The 14,773-nt window shown below is 48.1% G+C and overlaps 1 protein-coding gene across 1 annotated transcript in view; it reads right to left on the reverse strand.

Moving 5' to 3' along the window:
• The window catches only part of Shb (SH2 domain containing adaptor protein B), a gene marked incomplete at its 5' end in the record, with an annotated part of 129,117 nt that overhangs the window by 74,675 nt on the left and 39,669 nt on the right, over nt 1–14,773 (reverse strand). The window contains one exon of the mRNA XM_010614437.2: nt 9,365–9,485. Within this exon, the coding sequence (XP_010612739.1) occupies nt 9,365–9,485 (121 nt within the window). The remainder of the gene's footprint in view (nt 1–9,364; nt 9,486–14,773) is intronic.

A 14,773-nucleotide genomic window follows, 5' to 3' on the forward strand; every position in this document is an offset into this window, starting at 1 on the left:
ATTCTCAGGGAGGAGAAAAGGACCGAACCCGAGGCACCTGCCACTCCACTGCCTACAAGGAAAGTTCTGATTTAAAACATCAGACCTGTTCTACATAGCATCCCTCCCTCACACTACCAGGCAGAAACCCCAAGAGGAGACCCAAGGGCCTAGAAGGAGTTCCAGTAAGACACTATGACTCAGCTTTCTCATCTGCAAAATGAAAGTAGTCACACTTACTTCTTCCCAGAGCCTTAGGGGGATTCTTGGCCTAATCTATAAAAGGCGCCCTTTAAATATAGATCTCTGCCATGTCTGCAAGTTTCCAGAAAGCTAGTCTAAACCATACTTAACTAATTAATTAGTCAAATAACAGGGTGTGGGCAAGCACTGAATCTCCTTCTTCAGGCTTCAGTGGAATCGGAACTGCACCCTGCACACAGCCCCTTTTCTCAAACAGGGGCTTGATACTCTCAGGGTGACCGGAGCCCTGGGACACTTTGCCTACTTCTCCCCTGACTCCAGAACCTTCTGTAAAACACCAATGATTCTAATCTCTCCAGCCCCAAAGGTGTCTACACCTGAACTCGCTAGCTCCTCCCAGGAAGCTTCCCTCTCCAGAACAGACAAGGCCATCCCAAGGGGGTAGTTAACCTGCCATCCTCACACTCTCCAAGGATCCACCAGAGCACCAACCCAGCTTCCTCCTCTCTCTTGGAACTGTACTCCAATAGCTGGCAAGCTCTCCCACCTGCCCTACCTTCCCTGCAGCAACTGATAGCCACTGCTTCCTCCTCAACCCTGTGGCCTAGATGACTGCAGCAGCCATGGAGTCACAGAACCAGTCTCCCTTCCTGCGTGCTCCTGGCTGCTGTAATCCATCCTCCACACCCAGGCAGACATTTATTCCTAAACAACATCCTCAGTGGGTCACGCCTCTGCGCTATGTTTGCCCACAGGGAGCTCCAGCTTCACTGCCATCAACTCAAGTCCCTCAGGCAGTTCCCTCAGTTTCTGCACCTGCACCTGCATCTCTCTTGGGCATTTTGAAATACAAGGCTGGGCGCTGTGGGAAAATGAGCTCCCTATTCTAATTCCTGTTCTTTAAGCTACCTTGGATAGACTCTTCATTTCTGTCATGGCTGCTGGAGAAGGGACCAGGGGACTCACACATGTGGGAATGGGTGGCCGCAGTACAGGGGACAGTTCATGGTGAACTTCAGTCTGCTCCTCCACACAGACTAAGAACAGAGTGGATACGTCTACCAGCTACTGTGCAAGGCTAGCTCCTATTCCTAGAAGACAGCACCGAGACCAGTCTTCTCCTTTTTGTTTTAAGACAAGGGCTAGTTAGGGCTGGCCTTGAGCTCACCATGTAGGAGACCACTCTACTGCTGAAGGTGGTCATGCTCTGCGACAATTCTCATCTCGGCTCTGGGAGAAAGCCTCAGTCACCCGAAGCTGTAGAGTCTGAGAACTGCGTTACTGGGGATTCTAGCATTCATTCATTCAATCAGTAAATCTTTTGGGACCTGAGGAGAAATGAAAGTGAGTTATAACCAGTCCCTTCCTTCAAGGAGTTAACAGTAGAGGGACAACCAGACTTTCCCATTCAGCCTGTCATCTATAGAGACAAGTGGTCAGAAGTATCAAGGGTCTTCTGCTCAATTCCCACCTGGCCAGAACCAGCTCCTCCCTCACATGGCAAGCAGCTAAACTCAGACTCTGCAGACATGGAACTCTTTAACAGAGGACAGGAGGTCTCTGGGCTCCTGAAGGGGACCCAGCACTCTACAGAGCACCCCTGTCCCCCTGGAGTGGATTAACACACTCATTCATTCAGCCAATATTTACTGAACACCTACTTTGTGCCAGGCACTGCTTCAGGTACTAAAGTTCCAGCCATGAACAAAAGAGATAGCTCCACCCTTCTGACACCCACATCTCAGGGGTGAGACAGACCATAAACAAGATAAAATGTAAGTAAAATATGTGGTATGCTAAATTATGATAAGTCTTAAGGAACAAGACTGAGTGAGGAGGGAGGGGTGAAAATGAAAGCTAAGTGGCTAGAGAGGCCTTGTTGGTAAGCTTCATTCAAATGCCACCCTCTCTATGCAGGTGCCCTGGGCTTCAACCCTAGGCCATCCTTCCTCTGCCTTCTCATTCCACAGTCTCTTTCCAGTGTCATTTTTCTTAGCCCATTTAATTTATTCTTTTCTTTTCTTTTTTTTTTCTTGAGACAGCGTCTTGGTACATAACCCAGAATAGCCTCAGACTTACACAAGCCTCCTGCTTCATCTTCCCAATAACTAGGATTACAGGCACGTGCCACCAGGCCTGGCCTCTTTTGGTTTGTTTTACACTGTGTTTACTGCTGTCCCATCCTGGAGAGCAGAGTGCCTCGGCGGCCCTGTGGTGATGAGCAATAACTGACTGCTGTCCCTATCCTATTAAAGTCTTGCTGCAACTTTCCTGAAACTTTGGACACTCTCCTGTCAAGGCTCCCAGGACAGAGGGGCATGTGAAACAAGAGAAGAGGAAGTGACTCCCAGTGCCCGCCCCTGGTACCATGGAAACCCAGCTTCCCACTCCCCTCCCCACCCTGCTGTTTGGCAGGTAAGCACTGCTGGGCGAGTATGTAGGCCCTACTGTTTCTCAAGACAGGAAAGTCATTGGGTGACTAATACAAAATCTATTTACACCAATTATCTCCTTCCTGTTCAGTAGGTAAGTCATTCTGGTAAATCACAGACCAGCAGGGAACTCTGCACTGTCCATGACCAAGCTGTCTGTCCACCAGGCTGCAAAATGTGAGGTCACATCAAAACAAGGCCTAGGAGCACAGGTTAGAAGTCAGGAGTCCTGCTCTGCAGCTTGCTGAGATGTGACGTGGGCCAGTGTACACTCCACTATGGATCTGCAGCAGAGAAAGAGTATGCTGGGCTGAGAGGAACACCCTTGATGGACAGGTCCATCTTGGCATCCTCCAGCCAGGAGAGAGCTATGGTAAACATCACAGGTTGACAACTAAGATGACCTGGGGCAGGTAGGCCAAGGAGTAGCATGGGGCAGGCAGGGATGAGAAAGGGCCCAGGGACACTTGGGTAGTTGAGCTATGCAGGGCCCTGTGCTCTCCAGCACCCAGGCAACCAGCACTGCCTGGACCAGGACAGAGGTGACAGCATACACAGAGCACATAGGAATCTCAGGTAGGGGCAAAGGATGGCCTCTGTGATACCCAGCCAAACCCACAGGCCCCTTCACTGAGTGCTTGGTGGTTCTCACAGGAATTTAGTTCAGAACTGGACTCTGGACAAGAACACAGACAGAGCCTGCAGAGCTGCCAGTCGGGGGCCTGACCATCCTGAGAGCAGAGGGCCATGTGCGAGTTCCTAGAGGGAGCGCTTTCACATCAGCAGGCAGGCAGGTGGTGCCCTGTGGAGTGGGTGGGGCAGGGAACAGTCCTGCCTGAGAAGCAGCCTGAGAAGCCCAGTGTGAGCAGAGAGCTTACTGAATGAAGGGTTTACAAAGTCATGCCACATCCATCACTTCCCTGGATCCTCATGACTCTTAGTGAAAAAGGCAGAATCTGATTTAATAGGTGAGAGAGCTGAATCCCAGAGAGGGGAAGCAACCTACCAAGGGGCACACAGCAAGCTAGGGGTACAGTCAAGGCTAGAACCTACATTTCCTGTTTCCTCTCTCCTGAAACACAGAGGCCACAACTGGAAAATAATTCTCTTAAAAAGTACACTGCCACAAGAAGAGGGCACTGCAGAGGACAAAAAGACACAAAAGGTTATTTGTTCTTGACTTTAAGGCTGCAGACTGTCCTTTATATGGACAGTGCTACCCCCAGCACATAGAGTAAGAATGGTAGAAAGCAACCAATGGCAAGGAAGACGACCACCTCAGAGCAGCAGGGCTCCGTGTAAAGTGACTTTCTCTTAATTTCCTCTTATTATGCTATAAAGTTGATTTAATAATAAAAACATGCCAAGGACTTTTTAATGTGTAATTGCTTACATATTAAAAATTATGTGAAAATGCTTTCAATTAATGCTTAAGTGACTCATCTTGTGTGATGACACTTTTAATAATTTTATAAAGAATGCTGAGGGAAGGCTTAGTCACTCCTAAGAAGGGGCCTCAGCAACTGTAAACTGCACAGTTGCTTCCTCAGTCTCTCCAGGGAACGGCTGTGTGTGTGTTTTAGATTACTTCACCTTCCTGAGACTCAGTGTTCTCCTCTGTGAGATAGGAGCAGGAAAGCACCTGCACCTCACAGGTTCATCATTAGGGTTAAGTGAGACAGCCCTTGGCGCAGAGCCTGATAGGAAGGGAAGCTCTCTGCAAAAGCCAACAACCAGCATCTACACCACCACCTCTGAAATGTCCCAGGGCCCATACCCTACAGATGAGGATCTCAAAGCAGAAAATATTTTTGTGCTCTGGGCTAACACAGGCTTGGTGATCCCCATCAATCTCTGTATGCTCTTGCCCAGGTCCGTTAGTGCCGTCATTGAACCCCAAGCCTCTCTTATCTGCAGCCTTTCCTCTCAGCAATAAGTTGTACCACCTCCAGGCTTTACTCATGCTCTTCCCTGCCTGCACCTCCATCTCCAACTCTCACTACCCCCCAGCCCTACCCATATGGCCAAAACCGGAAGCTGCCACTCCCTCTGGGCTCCTAGAGATTCACCTGCTCCTAGCCACTGACCATGCCAGGCTATGCCCTCTCCTGTTTTGAGGATGTTCCTGGAGGACACTGATGGTGTCTATCCAGGTTTATTGGTCCAGTATCCAACACAGCCTGGCCTGGAATACATGTTTTGACAAACGGCACCTCAAGGAACCTAAGGCAAGTGGTCAGAAAATTCAACAGCAAGAGATACCATATGAAGGACCAAGCAGGCTCTCTGTACCTGTAACCATAATCTCAGCATTTGTGCAAAGCTGGACTTCCATTTAGGAGACTCACATCAGCACGTGCCCTGTTTTATGATAATGTCACAGCAGAAGCTAAGCAGCCTAACCCACAGGTACCCAACTTGGCCTGTTGAGTCCAGCACCCCTCCCACCACATCAGCAGGTCTGCGTGTCATCTGGAGACACTGAGTCTTGAGACTGGCTTGGCCTGGGGACACCAAATATATCGAAAATTGGGGCAGGAAGAAAACCCCAGAATACTGATTTTTCTTCTTTAATTTAAACAGGAAGAAACTGAGGCCTAAATGGGCAATACAGCACAGAAAAGGCCAAGCCCAGAACATGATAGATAAGCCAGGAAGATGGACAAGAAACAGAACTGAACTATCAGCATGACCCTGAAAGGAAGCATTAGCCCTATCCAGATCCGCTCCTAGTCAGAGCTGGTCTCCAGTGGTCGGTCCTTGGTAAGGTGGGTCCTGAATGACTGATGACAATCACTATGTGTGACAAGCAGGTCACAGTGAATCCTGGCATCCCAGAGTTCAGGGTTAATGTAGAACCCAGGTCACTTACAGCAACCACCTAGCTGAGACTTAACTAACTGCCATATCATTTCCTTGCTGGCTATTTTGCCTTTGCCTGGCAACCTTGGGCAAGGTATCCCTTCTAGGAATAAGCAGTTTACTGGTTTAATGACAACTTCATATTTAATCAGTGCATTGAAAAAATATCTCTAAAATTTTGATTTGAGTTTCAGTTCTCCCCCAAAAAAGAAATGCTTCAATCCAGTCCCTAGTTCTCCGACTAGGTTCCACAGCACTGTAGGGTTTTAAGGACGTACCTTGGAGCTGCTGCTGGGGAAAGAGGAGATGGAGTGGAAGGTGAAGCCCAGGACAATTGAGTTCTGAGGCTCATGAAGGGCTGAACACCCATCTTGGAGACAGAACAGAATACTTGTAGGTGACACAAAGTCTTTGGAGAAGATGAGCTAAGACAAACACAGAAAGGGAGGAGGAGCCTTTGAAAAAATAGGCCAACTTCTCCCTGCCCTGCTTTTCAGCCATAGCCCTGGAGATGGGTCCAGTTCATGTTCCTGCCATGTGGAGCCAAGGGACACAGAGGCCAAAACCTTATCAGTTAATCAGGGTCCAAGCTGGCAGTGCTGGGGGACCTGCAAACCAAGCTGCAGTGTATGAGGGCTGGACAGGTGCTGTATTCCTGGAAGTCAGCCCCATAACTACCTGGGTTGCCTTAAGCTAATTACTTAACTTCTCTGTGCTTTGGTTTCTCTGTTGGTAAAAGGGAGCATCTAAGCTTGAAAGGATGTAGGATAGTGAGGATCCAATGAGAATTCACATCAAGTGCTATAAATAAATACTAGAAAACTGGGCAGCTGCTTCTAATGTCTTATCATCATGGACCCACCATTCCATGCACAGGGAAAACCAGAGGCTCAGACTGCACTATGTAATGGTTACAAAGCATTAGCAATCAAAAGCAACAGGATGCACTACTGGCTGCTTGCTATGAAGCTCCTGCTGTGCAGACAGAAACTAAGCCCTGTGGGTCACTGGGTGACAAGTGGCTGTCCCAGATCTGCTTGACTCTAGCTTGGGCTCTTCCCACTTGGGCTTGCCATCCAGGCACAGAAAGGGACAGAAGATGCTTCTCTGTTCCTAGAAGTCACATGCATGCATAGATATAAAAATCACCTCATCTCCAAAAGGGTCACTCTGAAAGGTTAAAATTAAGTTTTTCTGTGCCACCCTGGCTCTGCAGTCATCCCCAGAGCCAACCTCCTGTCTCTTGCCCATCTTCCCTACCCCTCCCCTTAGTGAACTTTGGTCCACTTGGTCAGTAGCTCCCCTCCTGGAGTTCTCACACTGGCAGCCCCCCTGCCCTTTGTCCATCCCACCATCAATCACTGTGGTGACAGCAAGCACAAAGGAGCCTGAGTCACAGAGACTTGCAGAAAGGGAATCATCTATACTCTTAAAAACAGAAAATATAAGTAAACTGTGTCACAGCCCCCAAACGAGGAAAGGAACACAGAGTTATCACAGAGGGACATATGAACTGCTAAGTCCAAGAGAATGCACCATGAACTTCCACTTGTGTGACACAGGGAAGGGTGATTCCGTTTCCATCGCTTGGAGAACTGGACAACATCTCCTCTAAAGGGATATTTCCAAGGTCAGTAGGCATGTGTGCCAAAGTGCCCCGCATGAAGCCTGGTACCTGCAGGGGCTCCCGTCTTGGGTCCTTCCTGTCCTTTCTTTGCATTTGGAATACTTAGCACTCAACACAACATTCTACCTTCTTCAACATCCCACCCCAAAGACTTCCCTGCAAAGCACAGCCACACTTGGCATCCTGCCACTAATTCACTGCGTGTCCTTGGGCTTTAGTCTCTTCCTTTCTACACTCAGCTTCCCCATCTGTAAAATGAGGCTGCTGGGTTCAGAAGCTGTAGAGGAGCCCTTTCTGCACTGACATTCTGAATGTAACAGTGTCCCAAGGTCACTCTGATAACTGCAACCCCATTAAGTGCTGGCCAAAGCCTGGTGAATTTGAGGGTGGACTGCAGGAAGGGGCATGGCAGAGGCTCAGGGTCCTGCAGGGCCCCAGGCACACCTCTATGGGGAAGACTCCACCACTGAGGCTGCTTTGCTGAGGGATTAGAAGATGGGAGTGAACAGGAGGTTGGGCCCCTTAGAAGCCTGGCCTAAGTCACTCTGGTCAAGCTCTCTCTGCCCTGCCCTTTGCCAAGTGGCCAAGCGCTCTGAAGGCCACCTGACTGCATTCCATGAACAGGAGGAGGAGGCAGAAACATAAAGAAAGGGCCTGGACAAGAACCTGGATCAGTCTCCATACTCCTAGGAATTAATGTTCAGCAAGAGTCCAGCACACACTAAGTACTCACCATCTGTCACTCCCTTTCCCTTTTCCTAATTCATTCAAGACGAAATCAAGAGGAAGCACAAAAAGAAGTGAACATCAAATAAATAGTAAGAAGGCCACAGAAACACATTTGTATCCAGAATTCCCAGACACACAATGCACTAATTCAACAGGCCTCAAAAGTCTTTCCCAGTCCTCTTTTATATGCTGTGGCACTGTGTGGCTCTTATTCCTACCTTGTATAGGGCAACTACCACAGCGAGTGAGGAGGACGATGAAGTGGCTTCTCTGACTGTCACCTACCCACCCCCATGGTGAGACTTTGCTCAAGATGGCTGATAACTGTGTGTGTTCCTTAAAGACACCCAAGCATTTTCCTGCAGGTGGCTGTACATTTGGCCACATCTTCAGGGTCCCACACAATTGCTTTGACTAAGTTCTGTCAGCCAAATCCAACAGAAAACAGCAAGAAGGAAAAAGCTTCTGTTTCCAATAAAGCTGCCATAAGAACCAGATTTTTGAAGCTGCTGACAGTCTCAAGACAAAAATTTCTGGGTACATGGCCAAGGATACTTTTGTCCCTACTAGTGTTTGGTTCTGTCCTCTTTTATTAATCAATGAAAAAATGAAAGCAAGGTGATCTGGCGTGATTTTCCCTTTTCCCTTGGCTTCTAGGAAGCTCCAAGTAAAGTTTTTATTTTATTTTATTTTTGTGGGGTTTGGGGGGGTACTGGGAATCAAACTCAGGACCTTGCGCTTACCAGGCAGGTGCTGCACTGGCCTATTTTTGAGTTATATCCCTGGCCTATTTTTGTGTTTCCTTGAGACAGGGTCTCACCATGTAGCCCAGCTGAGCAATCATCCTGCCTCAGCCTCCCAGAGTAATGGGATTACATGCATGTGCTACAATACTTGCCTTCCAAGTTTTATGTTTTACATGCCATATTTTCAGCCAACACTTCCCTAGAAAATTTCCTTTTCCTTTCCATTTACTTCTTGGTCACTATCTTTGGTTAACTGTACATGGTACCCTTATAGTTGTGCCCTGCCAGTTTTTTCCTAATGTAGGCAAGACATACAGTGGTAAATATGGGGAAGCCTTAACATAGCACTTCCCCAGCAACACCCACCTTACTACAAGCATAGCCTGACCCTTCTGGGGCCACTGGGGATGCCTGAGAAAGGCCCTGCTCCTTCACCTTCCTCCCCACTGAGCTAGGAGCCTCTAGTGCTAGACTTAAATGTGGCTGATTGCCACAAAACTCCTGCTGGGCTCATTAATTCCAGCAGCAGCATTAGGGGGTGGAGCTCAGTGGAAGTGTTTGGGTCTCAGTGTGCTGTGCTCACGAATAGACTTTTTGTGGGACTTCTGGTTCTGTGGGGCTGGATTAGTAACCACAGAGTGGACTGTTATAAAGCAAGGTCACCCCTCTTCTGCGTGTTTAGAATCCTAAACTCAATAACCCCCTCTCTTTGTAAATCTTTCAGTCTCAAGAAATTCTGTTATAGCAACAACATGAACTGAAACACTGCCTGCTGCTCCACTTACCTGTCATGATCCTCTGGGCCTCATAGGGCTCCATGTAGCCAGCACTCTCCCCCTTTCCTGCTTTGCTCTTGAGGTCATTCTTGGCATCAAAGGGATCAGAGTAGTCATCGGCTATGGTCACCTGTGGGGAGCAAGAGTGTGGGGGGTAAGGCCACCTTTGTTTTGTTTGTGTGTTTCACTTTTGTTCACAGCTGTGCTTTAAGCACCAAATCTGCCTCAGGTGGAGGAGCAAGGAGGAAAAGGGAGAAGAGGCAGGAATAGGAGCTGGTGCCCCTCACTGGCAGTGCTCTGACCTGAGGGTCCCTGGGTCTGTGCACATAGCCTGGCTGGCTCCATACTCAGTGTGGTGAGATTGGAGGTGGATCTGGGTGGAGGGGACCACAGGCACACAGGTGTGAACCTGGAGGGTGTATTCCAGGAATATGAGTTACTCAGTTTACTGGGACAGAAACGGAGGAAATGCTAGAAATGAGAGTGCACTAGGACTAGAAATGCTGACGTGCCCCTGTTGCTGGCTGGGGCATACAGGAACTCGCCCAGAGATGATTATGTTCAGCGTTCCATTTTCCCCATAGCTGGAACGCAACCAAACCTTGGGTCACTAGACAACAATTTGGTGAGATCAACACACTATAAAGATGACTATGGCCCCAGACAGGCCAAGTGGAAACACAGAAGCAGCTTGGGGGTTGACACATGGATGCCAGGGCCAGAAAAGGCCTATAGCAACAGACCCGAATGAAGATTCTTTTCTCAACTTTCAGGTACTGAGGTCCAGACAGGTGCCAGATCTTCTTGGCCCTTTCTGGTGTCCTCACTGGAGGAACTGCTGGAGCTCAGCCCAACCCACTCCCCAGAGAGAAAAGTTTCACTAGGGACAGAGGAAAATGAGTCACCTGGGTAGTTGGGTGGGGGGACTCCTAGGAGAAAAGGTGTATTAGGGATTCTACACAAAGTTCTGCTTTCTTAGAGCCTTAGGGGAAATACAGACACTCCCATTTCCGAAGCTCTAATCTTTATGAGGGTACACTCAATCAAAAGCAAAGAGCAGAAACACACCCAACTGTGCCCCTGCCATGCACCGCTTCACCACAGGCTCCCAGAATAACTGCCCCTTTGCCCTCTGACCATGCATCTAACAAAGGGCAAGTGCTTGGTCTCTGCCCTTCCGCCGGGGCCACCCTGCTCCTCTCCTGGGAAGGTGGGTAGGTTAGCAATCCCCTCCACTCTTGGGGTTATATGAATTGTTATTTAAATTGTGGGCTTAATTAGAAACCACAGGAGCCTCCCTCTCCCCCAGCTCCTGGAATGTGAGGCATTTGCAGGGCCTGTAAACCCCCGGGAAGGGAAAATTTCTCTTTGTCTGCCTGGAGAATGGCAGCTCACAGAAGCAGCCTGGGCAGGGGGCACAAACAACTGCCAGCTGGCCCGAATGTGATGCCTGCTGAGGGACAGCAGGCAGTAGATCTGTCCCTGGTCTGACAATAAGTGTGGCACCCAGTGATCGATCCCTGCATCTCATAACAGGAGTATGCTCACCAGAGAAGACCCAGGCCTAGAGCACCCAGCATGGTAAGATCAGTGGCTGCCTCCTCCCCCACAGTGCTGTGGGTCAGGCTCCGGGGTCCCAGCGGGTATTCCAGATGCTGACATTATAATCGCAGCCTTTCTAGAGACTCAAGGAGCTCAAATGACACTAAGCCCGGGAAAGAAGGGGTGGGAGAGAGCCTGGCCTGGTGATATCTTTCATTTGATATTTCTACTCTACCATTTGCAGAACACATTAGGGAGAAAATTATACATGTGAAGCACCATCAAACAGAATGGTTCAGATCGGGGCAGAGTTTCAAAATCAGGGACTAGACGTCCAAATGGAGAAAATGATATAGCTGTGGATATAGATGACATCTGATCTTAAGTTTCTGGACCCAGACTTCCTCACTGTTTTCAACATGAACATCCTACATCTAGTTTGCAATAAGGAAGAGAAGAAGTATTTCCCCAAGAAAACAAATTCACTGGGAATGAAGGTTGTTGGGGGGGAGTGGCACTGCAGTCACCATAGTAACCTAGAAATCGGCATTCCGGCTCCTTATAGAAGTGTTCTGTAATTTGAAAACATGGAGGCTTGCAGGATATACGCCAAATCTTTGTTCGCCTTGGGACAGGAGCTTTGGGAGGCCTGTGATTTAGCAGGCACTATCTATATTTTCTAATTAAAATGAGATCTGAGCTCAGGCTGTCAGGAGCCTCCAGCTGCCTCCCTGCTTACTTCCATTTCAATAAGAATTTACAAATCTTAAAACTAGGGAAAGCCCTTGCTCTCTACTGACATATGGTTTCAGTTATACCTGCTGACAGTTGAAAATCCTTCCGTTTAAAAAAAAGTTTAGAATTCTGTTCGTTTAAGCAGTAAATTGGAAGGTTCCTAAAAACATACATTTAATCAATTTGCTTTTCAACTTCAAAGTGAGGTTGGTGGAGGGAAGGGATGTGGAGGTTTGAGTAACCTGAAACTTGGCAAACACTACACTCAACTGTCCAACCTTACATAAAAATCATGTCCTAGTAGGGAGTAAAAATTTAACCAAGGGCCGGGGATTTAGCTCATTGGTTCTGGCACCTGCCTCGAAAGTGCAAGGATGGGAGTTCGACCTCTGGTACCAAAAAAATAAAATAAAAAAATTTTTAAACCAAGTGTTAGTAGAGTTGAGTGGGCAGTCAGAAAGGGCACCACATGCAGTATCACAGGCCCCAGCCATAAGGACTGGCAGTGTGACCACTGTCCAGGATACCTGGTATCACCATAAATCAAGGAGGCCAGGCAAGGCAGGAGATTTACTTGAAGGCTGCCTCTGAGTTTCCCAGATACAGGCCTGGATTCCGGCTGGGATTGCTTATGCTTTGTTTTAAAATACCCCAGTTCGCAACCAAGCCCTATAAATCTAACCAAAAGGTAGCCAGACAGGCCTTCTCTGCAAGCCAGGTCACCTGGGTGCACAACAAACTTTTCTTGAATTTTGGTCTGGACTGCAAAGAACTAATATGGATGAGATCCCTAGAGTATAGCTAATGCAGCCATGGGGGGCAGAGCCAGAGCTCAGGTGGAATCCAGGCCACTTGATCCCACCTTCCCAAGGAGCTAAGCAGATGCAGTAAGAGGACAGGGAATACGGGGGCTGCCTCTTTACTGCGTCAGCTGCCTGTGATGAACTCTAAACCTAGGCAAACACCTTTTCCTGCTTTCAAACACGGAGAGACCAGCTTTAGTCTCCCCTTGTTTTAAACATGGCCTCTTGTACCCAGAAGGACAGAGCCTTGTCACAGTTGCCCACGAAGGCAGCAGTACAGCCTCAGGGCCAGCCCACACCTCCTGACTGCCACACTGGGGATCTAGACTCCAATACACCCTTTGCCTCCCCGCAAAAGCTCCCTGAGCTGGCTGCAGACTGATAATCGGCTCTCTGTGCCTTCTTTCTGTCTCATACATGCTGTTCAGTGGAATTTGGTCCCTTCCAGCAGCACTGGTTGTTTTTATCTGAGGGATTAGCTATATGATAGGAAGTAGTCTTCCTGTTCATCCCCAAAGGGAAGTGCTAAAGGAAGGTGGGTGTTACCACTTGGCCATATTTCCACTTATCCTGGTGAGAATTGTAGTTGCTTTTATGAGATAGCTGCCACTTGCATGGAGAACTGGGGTCTCTCCAAGACTCGGTGGCCATGTACTTGGGTGGAGCCACTTTGATGTGTAACTTTTGGCAGAATCCATCAAAACCCCCAAATACATACATTTTCATCCAGCAATTTCACTTCTCAGTATTTATTCCCAAATATGCACAAAGATGCTCCCTGAATAGAGTAATAATGGGAAATTACAACACCATCACTATGTCCATCAACAGGGGAACTGCTATGACGGGTGTCGTCGCTCACGCCAGTAATCCCAGCACTCAGGAGGCTGAGGCAAGAGGATCACTGTGAGTTCAAGACCAGCCTGGGCTACATAGTGAGTTCGAGGTCAGTCTCAAATACATAGTGAGACCCTGTCTCAAAAAACCCAAAAACAAAACAAAACAAACAAACAAAAAAACCAGGGGAACTGCTATATAAAACAATTTACTTCCATTCTGCAGAGTATTATACAGCAAGTTTAAAAATGTGCTAAATACACGTGCTGAGAGTTCTCCAAGATGCTGCTTTGAACAAAAAGAAAGTAACTGCAGGATAATAACTACAAAATGACACCTACTTATGAAAAGCAAAACAAAAATCTGTATCTCTATTAATTTGAAGAAAAGGTTTGAGGAGAAGCACATTCCAAACTAAACCCTTCCTCTGGGAGGAGAGCAGGACTGGAGTTGGGGGAAATTCAAAGGAGGTTTGTCGGACTGCAATGTCAAAAAATTGTGCAAACAAGGAGAATCTATTCATGTATTAAATGCAAAACTAAACATGTTGAAAAGCATTCCTCCTCCAAAGGCTATTTTTGGTACACTAGATAGCCTATTCGCCAGACTTGCCTGAAGACAGGAATGGCCTGGTAGGCTTGTTAAGACAGTAAGTCTTCTGGCCTCTCTAACCTGTGTATTTAACTAGAAACCCAGGTGATTCTTATCAAAAAGTTTGAGAAACAAAACGCTAGTGCCAACCCCCTTCCCCCACCAGTCTGAAGACAAGTATCCAGACATTACTGTGGAATTTCACTTTTCCCAGCTACCTCTCAGACTTGCTCATTAAAGTCAAATAAGAAGTTAAAAGTCAAGCAAGAAGTCGAGTTAAATGCAGCTTTCCTGCCTTCTCCCTGGGGTCAGGAGAGCTGACCCAACACACCTTCATCCTCTCCTGGATCTCTCAGGTGTGGAGGGAAGGGCTCCCTCCTATTCGACCCTGAAGACGGGCCCTGGATTGAGCAATGTAGCCTCTGCAGGCAGAGAGCAAAGAGAAGCAGGGGGCCAACAATGATCCTAGTCCTGAGAACCGTTTGGCTTTCAGGAAACCCCTCTAGGACCGTCTTCCAGCTCCTAAAAGAGAGTGGTAGTGCCAAGAGAAGCCACTGCACAATGGCAAAGGAGGTCCCTGCTAACAGTGGGCCCTTGAAAACCCTTTTTAAGAAGGGCTAGAGAGAGCAGCTGCCACCTTCCAGGAGCGAGTGATAAACACTGTCCTCATCACTATCTACCATGAGTCACACAGTCACTTCATGGTGTAATGCTGCCTGTGGGAACAGACTACCCTGGCTTAGCCATGGGCTTCTGAGGCAAGGGTGTCTATGCCACTCCCCTCTTCCTGGGAATTGAGAAGGTGGCACCCTGTGAGGCCCCAGATTCTCGCCAAGCCCTTGACTTCTTTTTGCTTCAAAAAAAAAAAAAAACTGCATGCAAATACCATAGTCCCCCGTGATCCCAGTCG

The sequence above is a fragment of the Fukomys damarensis genome, unplaced genomic scaffold (genome assembly GCF_012274545.1).
Source record: "Fukomys damarensis isolate Sample0158 unplaced genomic scaffold, DMR_v1.0_HiC HiC_scaffold_36, whole genome shotgun sequence".
In the NCBI taxonomy this organism is placed as follows: domain Eukaryota; kingdom Metazoa; phylum Chordata; class Mammalia; order Rodentia; family Bathyergidae; genus Fukomys; species Fukomys damarensis.